A 17,588-nucleotide genomic window follows, 5' to 3' on the forward strand; every position below is an offset into this window, starting at 1 on the left:
AAGAAGCTTCTTGGATGAGAAGCGAAACGTCTTCAAAGGGAAAAAAAAAAAAACCCCAGAAACGGCAATCCGATTTGGAGAAAAGGGCTGAGACTTTTTGCACCCTTGCATTGCAGCCCCTGACGCCGCGGGGTCTCTGCCCGAGAAGGAACCCCCCACCCCCCACCCCATCAGCCCCCTCTGTCCTCAGGAGGCAGCGGCCCCTTTAAGAGCGAAGGAGCCTTTTTTATTTTTTTTTCCCCTCTCCTTCCCAAGCCGGCTGCTCCCCCTCCCACCTTTTTCCCCCCCCCTTTCTTTCTGGTGGGGCGTGGCCTTGCAGCGACGGTGTCGGAAAGCAACCAATCGCGGCGCGAGGCGGGAGCCGGACCGCCGCCGCTCATAGGCTGCCGAGAGGGGCGGAGCCTAAACCGGCCAATCGCGAGCCCGCCGGGAGTGACGGCGCGCCGCAGGCGATCGGGGACGGGAGGAGGAGGGGAGGGAGCCGCGGCCACCGCGCAGCTATGCGAGTCCCCCGGTGCCCGTGTCGGCCGCTTCGTGGGAATGGGGCGGTAGGCGAGGCCGTGACTCGCGAGCCGGGAAAAGAGCTCCGGGCCTCAGCCGCGCCTCGGGATGGCGGGTCGGAGGGCCCTTGTCCTGCTGCTGCCCCGAGGAAGCTGCGGAACTGACGGAGACGCCGCCGCCGCCGCCGCCGCCGCCTTTGTATGTACGTCGGGATGGGCTGAAGTGGGTGGGTGGGTGGGTGGGTGGGGGAGAGGAGGGCGGGTCTGACTCGGGCGGGCGCCTGGCTTTCTGCCGCCGTCGGAACCCGGGAGGCAGGGTGTGTGTGTGTGTGCATGTGCAGACACGTGTCTGTTTCCCGCCCTCTGGGAAAGGAGTGGAAGAGAGGAGAGGAGGGGGGGTCTAACTCGGGTAAGGCGACCTCCTTGCAGAAGCTCTGTGGGGGCTTAGCTTTCTGTTGTCGTCGGAACCCGGGAGGCAGGGTGTGTGTGTGTGTGTGTGTGTGTGCAGACACGTGTCTGTTTCCCGCCTCCTGGGAAAGGAGTGGAAGAGGAGAGGAGGGGGGCAGGTCTAACTCGGGTAAGGCGACCTCCTTGCAGAAGCTCTGCGGGGATTTGGCTTTCTGCCGCCGTCGGAACCCGGGAGGAAGGAGGTGTGTGTATGTGTGCATGTGCTGACACGTGTCTGTTTCCCGTCTCCTGGGAAAGGAGTGGGAGAGGAGAGGAGGGGGGGTCTAACTCGGATAAGACGACCTCCTTGGAGAGGCTCTGCGGGGGCTTGGCTGAACCCGGGAGGATGTGTGTATGTGTGCATGTGTAGACACGTGTCTGTTTCCCGCCTCCTGGGAAAGGAGTGGAAGAGGAGAGGAGGGGGGCAGGTCTAAGTCGGGTAAGGCGACCTCCTTGCACTACCAAGAGCCTTGGTAGTACAGGGGTTTAAGGCACCCTGTTATTAAGCTGGTTATTAAGACCAGCTGCCTGCAATTACTGCAGGTTCGAATCTCGCCAAGGCTCAAGGTTGACTCAGCCTTCCATCCTTTCTAAGGTAGGTAAATTGAGGACCCGGTTTGTGGGGGCAATAAGCTGACTTTGTATAAATATACAAAAGGATGAAGGCTATTAATTAACGCATTGTAAGCTGCCCTGAGTCTCCGGAGAAGGGCGGCATATAAATCAAATTAAAAAAAAAAAAAAAAGCTCTGCGGGGGCTTGGCTTTCTGCTGAACCCGGGAGGCAGGGTGTATATGTGTGCATGTGTGTGTGTGCAGACACGTGTCTGTTTCCCATCTCCTGGGAAAGGAGTGAAAGAGACCGTCTTTGCTCGGGGAGGGGTCTAACTCGGGTAAGACAACCTCCTTGCAGAAGCCCTGCTTGGCCTTTGCCTTCTGCCGTCGTGGGAACGCGGGAGAGGGTGAGGGTCTGGCGGGAAAGGAGTGCGGGGTCACCCGGCCTTCCCGGGAAGGATTGAGGTCGGAGAAGCTGGTCGTTGGAGGCGGAGCCAGCGAGGAAAGGAGGTGTGGCGGGAAGAGGAAAGGGGGATTCTGGGAGTTGAAGTCCACCCATCTTCAAACTTCCAAGGTTGAGAAACACTGCCTTAAAGGAAAAGCAGGAATGGGGAGTCTGGTACAGGTTAGTCCTCGACTTAGGACCGCAATTTGAGCCCAGCCGTTGCTAAGTGAGACACTTGCTAAGTGAGTTTCTCCCCCCCCCCGTTACGACCTTTCTTGCCACAGTTGTTAAGTGAATCACCGCAGTAGCGCGGTTATTAAGTGAGTCTGGCTTCCCTGTTGGCTTTGATTGCCAGAAGGTTCCCCCAGGAGGGGATCACATGATCCCAGGACACTGCAATAGGTCATAAATATGAGTCGGTTGACGGGCGTCTGATCAGGTGATCGTGAGGATGCTGCAACGGTCGTGAAGTGTAAAAAATGGCCGTGAGTCATTTTTCAGTGATGTCGTAACTGTCGAAAGCGGTCACTAAAAATGAACGGTTGTAAGTCGAGGACTATCTGTACGAGTTGAGCAGCATCCGGACAGCCACTCCTGCGCTCCTCCACCAATTCCCTGCTTAAATGCTGGGTGTCCTGGGGTGGCCCTGCTTAATCTGGCCCACTTTGGAGGGTTGTTGTGACAACAAAAGTGTGGAATTGAGCCCTGGCATGCAAGAGATGATTAATGGGCACCGGATGCCATTTACAGTTTTGGAGTGGAGCAATTTTTCCACTTTGAGTCAGTGCAACTGCCCAGACAAGTTCCTGCAGCTTTCTGGGCACGGTTTTTCAGAAGCGGTTTGCCATTGCTTCTTTCCTAGGGCTGGGAGCATGTGGCTGGCCCAAGATCCATCCAGCTGGCTTGGTGTCCCAGGTGGAACTACAACTCACAGTCTCCTGCTTTCTAGCCTGAGGCCTAAACCAAACTGACTCTCTTGTAAGGCTTGTAAAAGAAATAAACTTTAATTGGCTTTCTTCTTGGTTGGGGGGGAACAGAGTTGCCAGCTTCTCAGCAAAACGTGACTTTAGATCCCCAATTTAGCTCCGCTGCTTTCTAATAGAGAGAATTTCCTTTCTCCTAACCTCACGGACAAAACTATAATGTTGAATTGTTCTTTACAACAGATTGCTGCTCTTTAATTCTGTCCAGTTGGGTTGGATTATGACTCCCTCTTGGGGAGGGTTGGCAAATGTTAAAGGACGAGAATTCCTGGCCAGCTATGTGGCTTATTTTTTATATATAAAATTAGGCTGGCAAAGAATGCTGAACTTTTTAAGTAGATCCAAAACAGTCACTTTTAGATAGCTGGCAGGTCTGCAGAATACGGGGTGGGGGTGGGATATCAAAAAAATCAAATGGTAACCAGAAGGGTCTCCATGAAGTTTTGTCTGGTTTGTATGGGCATTGCAGAAGTGGTTTTAATGGTTTAAATTCTGGATTTTGTGTTTCATTGGTCTGGGAATTGCAAATAAATTCAGTCCAGATATTATGAAACATGCTATACTGCTTGTTTCCCCAGTTCCAGCAGCTTAGGAATTGCACTTCAATATCAGAACGGGTTCCCCACCAGTACCCAAAATCTAAAATCAAAACTCTTATTTTTAAATTTGTTCTCTTGCAATCCAAGACATACGAATATGTAAGTAGGGGGGAAAGAAAAAGAACCGTTATAAAATTTGGGGAAGTTTGCCTCCTCCTTCCAGCTGACATCAAGACCCCTTTAAATAATTTGGACGGTACCAATAAGGGTGCCTTCAAAGCAGGGTGTGGATTTGATTTAAATCGAGTTGATTTAAATCACAATTTAAATCATGATTTAAATCACTAGTAAAAAGGCTTGATTTAAATCAACTCGATGTAAATCATAATTTTTAAAGAGCAACTGTCATCTCTGCTACTCCTTTGACTCACCGATAGTCCCAGTGTTGCAGAATATACAGCCTTGTGCTACATAACTAAGCTCCATTTCATGCTGAATAAACTAAATTATTTATGTATCTTAAATAGAAAACTATCTTACGATAGATTTTTACCCCCAAAGTTTTTTATTAAAATAAATCCGATTTAAATAAAAAAAAATCCGATTTAAATTTAAAAAATCTGATTTTTTTGATTTTTTTAAAAAAATCATTGATTTTTATCCACCCTGCTTCAAAGGTTTCCCAGTTCCACCAATGTCATAGTTGATGCTTCTCGGTCCTTAAAAACCGCATCCTGTCTCCGGGTTGGCCGAGGGAGAGAGGGTGAGCCACAGAATTGGCACCAGCCCTTTCTTTGCTCTTTCTCTTTTCACAATCCCTGCTTTGTCTGCAATTATCAACATGAACAAGGGAGGGGGGGGGTTGGAAGAAAGTATCCTGTTGAAGTTTTGGGTGTCCTAATTTCTGCTGAGGGAGGGGAGCCTGGACCTGGTCAAGCTGGGCGGCTGGGACACGGAGTGATTCCTGCAAACTGAGATTACCCAGTTTGGCTCAGTCTGGGGTTGATGGTGCTAAGTTGCAGAAGGTGAGAACAATTTGTCAGTGGAATGTTTTGCCTTTCCGAAGTTGTGGGTGCCCCCATCCCTGGAGGATTTCAAGCAGAGGTTGGACAGCCATTCGTCCAGAATGGGATGGGGTAGTCCTCAACCAACAGCCACAAGTGAGCTCAACATTTATGTTGCTGAGTGAGGCGTTTGTTCGGTGAGTTTTGTTTTGTTTTTTAATTTGATTTATATGCCGCCCTTCTCCGGAGACTCAGGGCGGCTTACAATGCGCTAAGCAATAGCCTTCATCCTTTTGTATATTTATACAAAGTCAGCTTATTGCCCCCACAAACTGGGTCCTCAATTTACCTGTCTTAGAAAGGATGGAAGGCTGAGTCAACCTTGAGCCTGGTGAGATTCGAACTTACAGTAATTGCAGACAGCTGGTGTGTTAATCACAATGCTATCAGTCTGCTGAGCCACCAGGCCCAGTTATTTTTTGCCCCATCTGATGACCTTTCTCGCCACAGTCGTTAAATGAATCACTGCAGCTGTTAAATTAATATCACGGTTGCTAAGTGAATCTTTGACTTTGCTTATCGGAAGGTTGCAAAAGCTGATCACGTAAATCCCGGCGCGTGGAAAACGGTCATAAGTCACTTTTTTCAGGGCTGCTGTCATGGTATTGTAAGTTGAGGACTGCCCCGAGCACGGGGCTGGACTAGAAGACCTCCCAGGACCCCTTCCAACTCTTGTTATTCTATATTCTGCTCTGCTTTCCGTTGGTTGCGCTTATGGGCAATTGTGGCTGCTTTCTTTGCCGTCTCTTGCTTTCCTTCCTGGCTGAAGATGCTTCTTGTTCCCAATTTCGTTTCGTTTCGTTTACTGTCATCGCACCTCGTACAACGAAATTAAATAGGCTTCTGAATAGGCTTTGTGAGTTGGTAGTGAGGTTGGCCTCTTTGCGCAGAATTGGTGTGGTGGGGTTTTTGTTGTTTTGCCGTCTTGCAAATCCATCTCTGCCCCGTTAGGACAAAATGCCTGGTTCTTTTTCCCTTCCAATGTTTTCCTCTTGTGCCACGTGGGCATGTCAGTTCGTTGGGGTTGCTTGGTTCTGTTCCTGTTGGCAGAGATATCTCTTCGGAGCAGAGACGCTCTCCCCGGAGGATACCAGGAATCTGAGAAATTGGGACGTCTGGCAATCTTGAGATTTTTGGGAATGGGGAGGCCGTGCAGGCTGGCATCAGACGGGTGTCTTTGCCCTCAATCCATCTCGGCCATTCATCCCTCTGCTGTATGTAGTCTTGTCTCTGGCACCACACACACAGAAGAGGCTGCGTCTTGGCTTAGATGCTGCCCATTACACAGAATTAAAATCTTCCCTTTTGACCAGCCGGATTTGATCCTGGCAGGTTGGTAGATTCTTGTGCCATCTTCCCCCTCTCAGAGGAACCCAGCGGCTGGCACCCTTTAAAACAGGAAGTCTCCAACCTTGGCAACTTTAAGCCTGGCGGACTTCAACTCCCAGAATTCCCCAGCCAGCAAAGCTGGGATTCTGGGAGTTGAAGTCCGCCAAGCTTAAAGTTGCCAAGGTTGGAGACCTCCTGCTTTAAAGCAAGAATTATGGGAGTTGAATTCCACAGGCCATAAAGAGGCCATAGTTGCCCACCCTGCTTTAAAGACAATCAGAAATCTGAGCTAAGAAAAGACCTGTGCCCCATTGGGAAAACAGAGACACGAGCCAAGATCCCAGTGCGGTTCTCGAGCTGTGACTGTGAATCAGTGGGAAGTACAAATAGATAATCTTAAAAGAGAGTGCCAAGTGCCGCCTTGAGTTATTTATAAAAATAAGGCAAGATATAAATAAATTTGACTTTGTGGGCCATACCCCTACAACCACCTCCAATCCGGTAGCTTACATTTTTCTTCTGATTCTCCTTGTCCCCTCTTCGTGTCCTGCGGCCCCCTTTACAAGCCTGATTGGAAAATAAGCATGTAACGCTTTCCTAACTGGGTTTATGGGCATTCAGAACAAACCTCAACGTTTTTATTGCTCCTGTTTGCAATAGAGGTTGACTATGTTCTGTGTTTTCTCTTCTCTTCTCTTCTCTTCTCTTCTCTTCTCTTCTCTTCTCTTCTCTTCTCTTCTCTTCTCTTCTCTTCTCTTCTCTTCCCTTCCCTTCCCTTCCCTTCCCTTCCCTTCCCTTCCCTTCCCTTCCCTTCCCTTCCCTTCTCATTACTTGTCCCAGCTTCTGCCAACCTAGCAGTTCAAAATCACGTAAAAAATGCAAGTAGAAAAATAGGGACCATCTTTGGTGGAAAGGTAACAGCGTTCCATGCACCTTTGGCGTTGAGTCATGCCGGCCACATGGTCACGGAGATGTCTTCGGACAGCGCTGGCTCTTCAGCTTTGAAACGGAGATGAGCATCACTCCCTAGAGTCGGGAATGACTAGGACATATGTGCGAGGGGAACCTTTACCTTATATCTCTGAAATATTCCCTGGTGTGTTTGGTTTAGGAAAGGGGTCTCCAACCTTGGCAACTTTACGCCTGGCGGACTTTAACTCCCAGAATTCCTGGGAGTTGAAGTCTGCCAGGCTTAAAGTTGCCAAGATTGGAGATCCCTGGTTTAGGATCTCCAACCTAAAGGGTTGGAGGGGGAGGGCCTTCTCTGTGGGGGCACCCACTATCTGGAACGAGCTCCCCCCGGAGATACGGAGGATCCCGGATCTGCGCACTTTCCGCCGCGCTCTTAAGACCTTCCTATTCCAGCAAGCTGGCCTGGCCTAACCTTTTCCCCCCTTTTCTTTTAAATTGAAACTTTTAAATCTGTTTTTAAATTATTGGGATGTTTTAAATTTGTCTCGGGCTAAATTGTTTAATCTGGTTTTATTTTTGCTTTTAAATTTTTGTATTTTTGTATTTTATTTTTGTGCCTGTTCACCGCCCTGAGTCCTTCGGGAGTAGGGCGGTATATAAATCTAATAAAAGAAAGAAGAAAGAAAGGATACGATGTAGAGCGAACAGCAGAACATGGTGCATGGCTATCCTTTTTGAACTCGCTGTGTTCCTGTGTGCCCATTTATAAGACTCTTGTCCCATCCCAACATTGGGGCTCTTGCAGAAAAGGCTACCGAGGCTACCCCTAGATCAGTTGGGATAACCTGGGGAAATTTTCCAGGTGGAAGTAGAGCCCTTGGGATCCTTCGCTGGATGCTGCTTAAGGTAATGAATGTGAGCATTGCCACGTGGATCTTCTTGGGCCAAAAAAATCTGGTGTCAAAATCCTTCCTCATTGCTGGCTGACTGCCTAGGAAAGGAGCAATGGATCTTTTGTGGCCAAGGAGCTTACTTCTTAGCGATCAGCTGTGAATGGCCCTTTGTTTAACTGTTTCTAAAAATATAAGTAACTAAAGAAGCTTCCAGGTACGGTGAATAGAGGCTTTAAGAGCTGACCAGCCAGCCTTAAGACTCCCCCCCACCTCCTGCTCCCCACCTAGTTTCAAAGCTGAAGAATGAGGCTAAGCCCTCTTTTTCCTCTGGATGCTAAATTAATTTCCAGAGGCTTAGCACTCCTATTGTTTCATACCTGGCCTCTCTCCTGGGGGGGATTGCACCCCCTTTTATGTCCTTTTATGAGCAGTGGCTCAGTGGCTAAGACACTGAGCTTGTCGATCGAAAGGTCGGCAGTTCGGCGGTTCGAATCCCTAGCACAGCGTAATGGGGTGAGCTCCCGTGACTTGTCCCAGCTTCTTGTCAACCTAGCAGCTCGAAAGCACGTAAAAAATGCAAGTAGAAAAATAGGGACCATCTTTGGTGGGAAGGTACCAGCATCCCGTGCGCCTTTGGCGTTGAGTCATGCCGCCCACATGACCACGGAGACGTCTTGATTAGCACAAGAAAAAAAAAATCTGCTCCCAGCAATTTACCTCCTTGCAGCAAGCAGCAGAGCCCTGTGCAAAACAGCTGAGAGCAAATCAGCTGAGAGTCGGGAGGCCGATCCAATCAACTTGTGCTAATTAGGCTGTGCTGAAGCTGAAAGGAGCCGTTTCTTCTTGCTGCTTGCTGCAAGGAGGTAAACTGCTGGGAGGCAGAGGCCAAAGGGTGGGGGCCAGTGGGTGGGCGGGGCTACATTCGGTGTATAAGACGCACCTAAATTTTCACCCCCTTTTAGGGAGGGAAACAGGTGAGTCTTATGCTCCGAAAAATAAGGTATGTAGCAGGAGGCTGTATATTCTGCAATATTTACATTTTTGGTAAACTCATTCAGGGAATCCAAGCTCTGCAAGCTAAATAGGAAACCTTCATTTTGCTTGCAAATAACAGTATTAAAGATTCTAACTGCCAGCAAGAACGAGTCCTTACACTGGAAAAGCACCTGTCATTTCAGATCCATCATGGCAGCACCTGTTAGCGGGCATCCACTCACCTGCTGCCCGCCACGTCCCTCACCTTGTGTCACTGTCACATCACCAGCCGTTCCATTAAAGTGAATGGGACTGTCGGTGAGTCAACAGCGAGTCAGAGAAGGAGCTGCTGCGGTACAGAGACGACAGTTGCTCTTTAGAAATTATGATTTAAATCGAGTGGATTTAAATCAAGCCTTTTTACTAGTGCTTTAAATCGTGATTTAAATCGAGTGGATTTAAATCCAATCCACCCTGCCGAGAAATGAACGAAAGTGAATATATGTGTCCCAGGATCAGGCAGGATCCAATCTGGGTCGGTCACTGGGACCAGAGGTTTTGTCTTCTGAACTTTCGGACTCCTGGTGGAGCCCATCCTCAGGGAGCTTCTCTCTAGAAACTGTACTGACTGAGAAATCTTAGATTTAATGTTTACCCACTTGACGAAGCAAGGATCTAGGCTTCTTGGCTGCCTCCTCTGACACAGCTTTTAAAATATTTTGGTATTTAGGAAATTCACTGAAATAATGGGAGACACACGCTCCCTAAATTTATTATTTATTTATTTATTGGTTCGATTTATATGCCGCCTTTCTCCGGAGACTCAGGGCGGCTTACAATGCGTTAAGCAATAGCCTTCATACTTTTGTATATACCTGCTTAGTAGGGCTTTCGCCCCTCACCCCCCAGCGGTGTTCTTTTTTATACAAAGTCAGCTTATTGCCCCCACAATCCAGGTCCTCATTTTACCTACCTCGGAAGGATTGGAAGGCTGAGTCAACCTTGAGCCTGGTGAGATTTGAACTCGCAGTAATTGCAGGCAGCTGGAAGCTAAATGCTACTTTTAACAGTAGTTTAGTCTGCTGCGCCAGCAGGCTTCTATTAAATGCATTTTGTTTGTGCTGTCTCTCTTTCAACATAGTTGCTGATCACTTTTCAAGAGGAGAGAGACTTCCCGGATATTTTCTAGGGCCGTGGAAAATGTCTTGAGTTCAAAACAAGTTTGGATTTAGAACAGAATGTTCTTATCCCACCGAAAGAGTCCCAGACCGACTCCATCCATTCGGGAAGAGTTTTGAGCTCAAAAACGGCTCTATTTTGAAAGTGACATTTTGAGCTTGGAATGATTCCAAAATATTTGGGACAGAGTGGTGATCGGGCTTGTTTTGAATTCCTAACATTTTGGAGGTTGCTAGCGCTTTGTTCCGACGCAGAGATTGAATGTTGTAATATTGCAGCGCCAAATGAAAGTCACGCATGTGGAGCATTGTTTTCGTAGGTGGTCTTTTGTTATTTGTAATAATGGCTCTGCGGTCCCTCTAATCCAGTGATGGCTAACCTTTAAATGATGGCTAACCCCTAAAATGCAATGCATTTGCGGCCTCCGCGCATGTGCCACAGCCCCCGCGCATCCATGCACCCCCACACACGTGCCCTGCTCCCCCTATGCAGGCGTGACCCCACACACAAGCCCTGCCCTCCACGCGTGCGCGGCAGAGACCCAAAAAGCAGCTGGCTGGCGAGAGGCACGTGCATATGCGCGACGCAGCTGAACTGGGGCGATAGCTCGCGTGCCGTCAGAGAGGGCGCTGCATGGAACCTCTGGCACGCGTGCCAGAGGGTCACCATCACGACTCTAGTCCCTCCGTCCCCTTCAATAACCTGCATATCACTATAATTAGATTTTTTGTCCAAACCCAGAATTAAAATACATCTCCTAAACGAAGGTGGATGGATTCAGGACATTAAACATCCCTCTCCAACTTCGTTCTCTGTTGTCCGTGTGTAATGAGGGCGTACAGTCCTGTATTTTTACACCTTCTCGGCGGAACAAGTATGCGCTTGGTTCCCCAGGTGCGTGTTGTTCTTAAGCTTCAAATTTCCTCTTACGGAAAGCTTCTGCCCACCGGTGAGCGTCTTAAGGAGATCACCTTGGTGCCGTAAGATTGAAGGCTGACTCGCTAAGAATGCCTCAATTGTCAGTTGCCAGCTTCCGGATTCTCACCTTGTCTAACTCGGCTTCTCGGCCGCGGCTGAGCAGTTGAGCCCGGCGAGGGATGGCAGCACAACGTACCTCGATGTGGGGCTGGTAAGAAACAGCACGGGGAAAGGGGACCTCCTCAGCTCCCGGGTCTTTCCAAAATTCCTGAGGGTGGTAGGGTTGAAAGAGTCAGAGATTGTTTCTAGTTGCAAAGTGTCTTGAGTTGGTGCAAAGTTGCAAGGATGGTGTGAATGAGTGAAATCCGGGCAGATAAGCAGCGGGAGACGGACTGAAGACCACGGGGAAAAGAAAGGCTGACTTTGGATAGAATTTTTGCAACACGCTAGACCAGGGTGGATTTGATTTAAATCAAGTTGATTTAAATCACAATTTAAATCATGATTTAAATCACTAGTAAAAAGGCTTGATTTAAATCAACTCGATTTAAATCATAATTTTTAAAGAGCAACTGTCATCTCTGCTACTCCTTTGATCCACTGTTAACTCACCGATAGTCCCAGTGTTGCAGAATATACAGCCTCCTGCTACATAACTAAGCTCCATTACATGCTGAATAAACTAAATTATTTATGTATCTTAAACAGAAAACTATCTTACGATAGATTTTTACCCCAAAAGTTTTTTATTAAAATAAATTCGATAAAAATCAAAAAAATCTGATTTAAATAAAAAAAATCCAATTTAAATCAAAAAAATTGATTTTTTTTTTGATTTTTTTAAAAAAATCATTGATTTTTATCCACCCTGCGCTAGACTAGGTTAAAGTGAGATTGTTTAATCTGAGGTTCAGCGATTTATGAAGAACCCAGCCAGATGTTTTTAGTATGTTAATGCAGGCCGGGCGTTGGGTTAAGTGGAAGCATTGGGTTTTATTGTACCCGAATGCCGCAATTAACCTGGGTTTGTAGGCGAAGCATTTTGTGTGAACGCAAGTTTCCTATTACACTTCTAAAGTTGCATTCCTAGCAACTGTTAATGTTTGTTTAAGTTGTGCTTAGGTCTGTGTTTCTCAACCTTGGAAGCTTGAAGATGGGTGGACTTCAACTCCCAGAATCCCCCAGCCAGCGCTGCTGGCTGGGGGATTCTGGGAGTTGAAGTCCACCCATCTTCAAGCTTCCAAGGTTGAGAAACACTGGCTTAGGTGTTTATCGGGATAGATGCTGGTAACTCCCTCCCTCGGCTGGCTGGCAAGGGATTCAGATGTATGCTTTTAAGCATATCTTCATCCTTGATGCAATGTTGCTTATCTGGGGCACCGGTTTCTTAAAAAAAGACAATTGACTGGTGGGGCAGGCTACGCCACTGTGGCAGTTGTGCCCATTTGAGGGGCTGTTGTTGTTGTTTTTTTCTTTCTGCTATAATTTAAATTATTTCTGATTTCTGAACTATTCAGAATATATAATTCAGATTATTTCTGCATCCTTTCTGGAATGGACAAAGCGAGGCTGAGCGTCTTCTGGATGCTCCACATGCCCTCTTGGTTTTTATTGTTGCCCGATTCAACCTTTGCTGGCCTAGCTGTTCCCTTTCCCTTATCTTGAGAAATGCCAGCTGAAAATGCACTCAGACAAATTGTACCTTTTTTTTTGTGATGGCGACCAAAAATCCACATAAGTCTGAGCAAAACCTCTGTTTCTGTACAGCTCCTGGCAGTGGCACTGAAGTTTGACTTGGATAGTCAAAACAACTAGGACTAGACGGCAACTTAAGCCATGGGGCATTTTTTTTTAAAATTTGATTTATATGCCGCCCTTCTCCAGAGACTCAGGGTGTCTTACAATGCGCTAAGCAATAGCCTTCATACTTTTGTATATTTATACAAAGTCAGCTTATTGCCCCCACAAACTGGGTCCTCAATTTACCTACCTTAGAAAGGATGGAAGGCTGAGTCAACCTGAGTCAAGCATTGATGAATCCTTCTGCAGAAAGGTCTCCAGTGGGGTTTTCCTGAGTGGGTAGAGCTTTAATGGAGATCAGCAAATCGGGCGATTTCCTCCATCACCTGTTGCTTCAGCACGTAGTTTTTTTTATTTCTTTTATTTACTTAGGTTGCAAACTGCAACACTCAGAGTTGTACAAGAGGAAGTAAAGAAGGAATTTATTCATGTTTCATTCTATCCCACCTTTATTTTTTTTTATAAATAACCCAAGGCGGTGAACATACCGAAGACTCCTTCCTCCTCTTATTTTGTCCACAGCAATGGACAAAACCCTGCGAGGTGAGAGAGAGAGAGATGAGAGAGGGACTGGTGGCCCAAAATCACTCATCTGATGACTTTTGAGTTTTTAGGCTTTTTTTTTTAGAGTGCCTTACAAAGAGTGCATAGAAAAGTTTAAAGTAGAAGAACTTCCTAACGAAAAAAATGGAAAGAAAAACTGAAGGAAAGAAAGTAGAAAACACAGGGCAGGGGGCAAAATGTAGGAGTTGCAAAAGGAAGTAAGAGTGATTTTTCTCTGCAAAATGCAAAAAATTAATTCAGCATTCTGGGTTAGAAGAACTTTGGTCTTGTGGAGGAGTTCATTTTCCGTCTGTTTTCCTTTTTCTACTTTTATTTGCCTTCCACCCTAAGATTTGGCACAGAAGGTAGAACTACAGCTTTTTTGAGTTGACTGTCAAGTTAGGTTTTTCTTTTTCTTTTTCTTTTTTTCTCATAAGTGTCACTCTCATTGGTGCTCTTTAGTACAAGAAAAATCCACTCTGTTTCTGCTCTGAATTTTGACATTCCCCTGGTTAAGGGCTTCAGTTGCACTAATAGTATTTGATTGTGTCGGTTTGTACGCAAAAGGCCTAAAATGAACTTGGAAAGTTTTGTGAAGTTGCACCGGCTGCATTTTTTTAGCACACCAGAGAACGGAACGAAAGTTTGAAGAGATTCTTCATGTCTAATGGAATTTTGATTCAGAACCAGCCCAGGTGCTTTTGCGTTGGGTGAAAAAGGAAGCGGAAGAGAAAATATTTATCAGGTTACAGTGAGATGGGGTGCTGCTGCCCAGTGGCACATTATTGGGTTTCCGTGATTTTTCTTCCCCCGGGAAACAGATTGGTCTCCTGGGGCCTATGTGCCAGCCAGAGATTCCAAAAATAAAGAATACAAATCAGGCTTCAGACCAGGAATTCAGCCTAAAAATGCTGACTTTTCCCCTCGCACGCCATTTTTATTGCCTCTTCAAGAGCTCATATTTGCGAGATTCTAGAATCAATGTTTGTCAACCATGGCAACTTTAAGATGTTTGGACTTCTACTCTCAGAATTCCCCAGTCTTAGCAACAGCAACTCCCAGATACGTCGATGTCAACACTCAAGAATTCTCCGCAATTGCCATGCTGGGGAATTCTGGGAGTTGAAGTCCACCGGAAGTCATTCAACTTAGGAAAAGCTGAGATATATTCTTGCCCTCCCATGCGGTAGACCCATAATCCTTAAAATGTAAGGCTATAGGACATGGTGGCTCAGTGGGTAAGACGCTGAGCTTGTCGATCGAAAGGTCGGCAGTTCAGCGGTTCGAGTTCCTAGTGCCGCGTAACGGGATGAGCTCCCGTGACTTGTCCCAGCTTCTGCCAACCTAGCAGTTCGAAAGCACGTAAAAAATGCAAGTAGAAAAATAGGGACCGCCTTTGGTGGGAAGGTAACAGCGTTCCATGCGCCTTTGGCGTTGAGTCATGCCGGCCACATGACCACAGAGACGTCTTCGGACAGCGCTGGCTCTTCGGCTTTGAAACGGAGATGAGCACCACCCCCTAGAGTCGGGAACAACTAGCACATATGTGCGAGGGGAACCTTTACCTTATAGGATATTAGGCTGTAGGATGCTACAGGATACTAGTCCCTCACAAATTGCAATTAAGCCTAAGTCTCCCCTATAAAACTACTTTAGTAGATCTTGGCTCCTATCTGTTTTCTATCTGTTGTCTAGTTTCCAACTTGCAATTAGCTCACCCTTCCGTGATTCCAGTTTTTTGTTCGCATCCTGGCCCGGGGAACATTAATTGACTAAATCCAGCCCAACCTTTCCTTTCCCTCCTCCATTTACAGGATAAACTGGGCGATTGCTATTGATGTTGAGTAGCTAAAATTAGCCAAGGGGGTGGTTGGCCGCAAAATAGCGACAAGCCTTCCAAGAAAGGCTCATTTCTGAAGATCAAAAAAACAGTCTTCTGACCTTCTTCCTTTAGCCAGCTCCAAGCCCACGTTATGAAGATCGTATCATATAGAGCAGAGAGAAAATTTCCGGTGCAATCTGGAAATCGGTGGCCTTATTTTAATTGCTTTGCTCAATAGTCTCTGATCTCCCCGCTGAGGTGATTGCAGGGGTGCCGCTAAGAGTCTCTAGGCCAATGTTTCTCAACCTTGGAAGCTTAAAGATGGGTGGACTTCAACTCCCAGAATCCCCCAGCCAGCACTGCTGGCTTCCTGTGTCCCTTCCTGTGTCTGTTTTCCTTTTACCTCATGTCATTTTCCTTGATTAGCAATAGCGATAGACTTACATACCGCTTCACAGGGCTTTGCAGCCCTCTCTAAGCGGTTTAGACAGTCCGCATCTTGGCCCCCAACAATCTGGGTCCTCATTTGACCAATCTTGGAAGGAAGGAAGGCCGAGTCAACCTTGAGCCTGTGAGGATCGAACTTATGGCAGTGGGCAGAGTGAGCCTACAATACTGCATTGTAACCACTGGGAAGGAAGAAGGGAAGGGAAGAAGGAAGGAAGGAAGGAAGGAAGGAAGGAAGGAAGATAGCAATAGCCCTTAGACTTATATACCACTGCACAGTGCTTTGCAGCCCTCTCTAAGCGGCTTACAGAGTCAGCATCTTGGCCCCCAACAATCTGGGTCCTCATTTGACCGACATCAGAAGGATGGAAGGCCGAGTCAACCTTGAGCCTGTGAGGATCGAACTTATGGCAGTGGGCAGAGTGAGCCTGCAATACTGCAGGCTCACTTTGGGAAGGAAGAAGGGAAGGAAGGAAGGAAGGAAGGAAGGAAGGAAGGAAGGAAGGAAGGAAGGAAGGAATAGCAATAGCATGTAGACTTATATACCGCTTCATAGAGTTTTTACAGCCCTCTCTAAGCGGTTTACAGAGTCAGCGTCTTGGCCCTCAACAATCTGGGTCCTCATTTCTCCGACCTCAGAAGGATGGAAGGCTGAAGCACTCATCTGCCCTCCGGCACGGTGCGTGCCGTAAGTGTTGATTAGCAACACAACGCACACACCACAAACAGGCTTTGCTCTCTCTTTCCAGGGTGTTTATTTGGATTGCTTTTTAATTCTCCGAAAGGGCTGCCGCGTGTGTGAATTGGGACATTTTGGCTTGTTGGCTCAAGGAGAGCCTTCCTGAATATTGATTCGGGTCACACACCGGGGTTGCAAGAGCAGCTGAGATGCATTGCAGGGGTGTGGGTGTGGGTGTCTCTTTTGCGCTCTGAAAGTGTGTCTCTGTGTGTGTTGTGTGTCTCTCTCTGGGTGCCTACCTAGGGGAACCAGGGCTGGCTGAGAGAGCTGCATTCCTCCACCCACCCCCCCAATTCCACCCCTCCTGTCCTCCTCCGCTCATTTCCATGTATGTCCTGACCTACTTTGAAGCACAATTGCAAGGAGGGCTGAGAATGCAATGGGGGGGGGGGAGGAATGAGATTAGGCCTGTGTGGTTGCCTAGACAAACAATCCGAGGGGCTTTAGAAGAGGCTCCTCAGTGGATCCTGCAAACGGAATTAAACTTTTTTTTTTCTTTTTCTTTTTTGCTGGGGGAAGACGTGCTCCTGCTGTTTTTCCTCAGGAAAGCATGGGTGCATGTATTTGGGAAGTGGAGGAATCATACAGTGGTGGTGGAAGGAGGAAAAAAGCAATCAGAAGAGCCTTTTTTTTCTTTTAAATGCCTCTGACGATCCAAGCTGAGTTGCCTGATCGTCAGAGGCATTTAAAAGGAAAAAAAAGCCTCTGACGATCAGGCAACTCAGCTGGGATCGTCAGAGCCTTTTGAAAGCATTTTTTTTTACAACCTCTTCGCGGAAGAGGTTGTAGAAAAAAATGGTTTTAAAAGTTAAAAAAAAAAATTGGCCACGTCCACCCAGTCACATTAACCCCACCACCACCAAGCCACGCCCACAGAACCGGTAGTAACAAATTTTAGATTTCACCACTGCCTCCAAGGTTCCTTCCAACACTGGTATATGGCTAAGGTGGGACTAGAACTCCCAGTCTCCTAGTGATTGGTCCAAAGTCAGTCAGCTGGTTTTCATGCCTAAGGCAGGGACTAGAACTCCCAGTCTCCTGGTGATTGGCCCAAAGTCACTCAGCTGGTTTTCATGCCTAAGGCGGGGACTAGAACTCCCAGTCTCCTGGTGATTGGCCCAAAGTCATTCAGCTGGTTTTCATGCCTAAGGCAGGGACTAGAACTCCCAGTCTTCTAGTGATTGGCCCAAAGTCAGTCAGCTGGTTTTCATGCCTAAGGCAGGGACTAGAACTCCCAGTCTCCTGGTGATTGGCCCAAAGTCACTCAGCTGGTTTTCATGCCTAAGGCGGGGACTAGAACTCCCAGTCTCCTAGTGATTGGCCCAAAGTCAGTCAGCTGGTTTTCATGCCTAAGGCGGGGACTAGAACTCCCAGTCTCCTGGTGATTGGCCCAAAGTCACTCAGCTGGTTTTCATGCCTAAGGCAGGGACTAGAACTCCCAGTCTCCTGTGATTGGCCCAAAGTCACTCAGCTGGTTTTCATGGCCAAGGCAAGACTAG

General features: G+C 47.4%; 1 protein-coding gene across 5 annotated transcripts in view; it reads left to right on the plus strand.

Moving 5' to 3' along the window:
• The first annotated feature begins 413 nt into the window (after window positions 1-413).
• The window catches only part of GRAMD2A (GRAM domain containing 2A), a 32,019-nt gene continuing 14,844 nt past the window's right edge, over window positions 414-17,588 (plus strand). The window contains exon 1 of one of the 5 annotated variants that reach the window (XM_087878177.1): window positions 414-703. Coding sequence is in view for 3 of the 5 variants with exons in the window: in XM_087878176.1 (XP_087734302.1) it covers window positions 10,918-10,949 (32 nt within the window). In the remaining 2 variants the exon portion in view is untranslated. Of the gene's footprint in view, window positions 704-4,553; window positions 4,670-10,845; window positions 10,950-17,588 lie in introns of those variants that run through there. The other 4 variants (XM_060689431.2, XM_087878178.1, XM_087878176.1 and 1 more) reach the window with 4 other exon arrangements.

The sequence above is a fragment of the Pantherophis guttatus genome, chromosome 13 (genome assembly GCF_059756535.1).
Source record: "Pantherophis guttatus breed Tessera chromosome 13, ASM5975653v1, whole genome shotgun sequence".
In the NCBI taxonomy this organism is placed as follows: Eukaryota; Metazoa; Chordata; class Lepidosauria; order Squamata; family Colubridae; genus Pantherophis; species Pantherophis guttatus.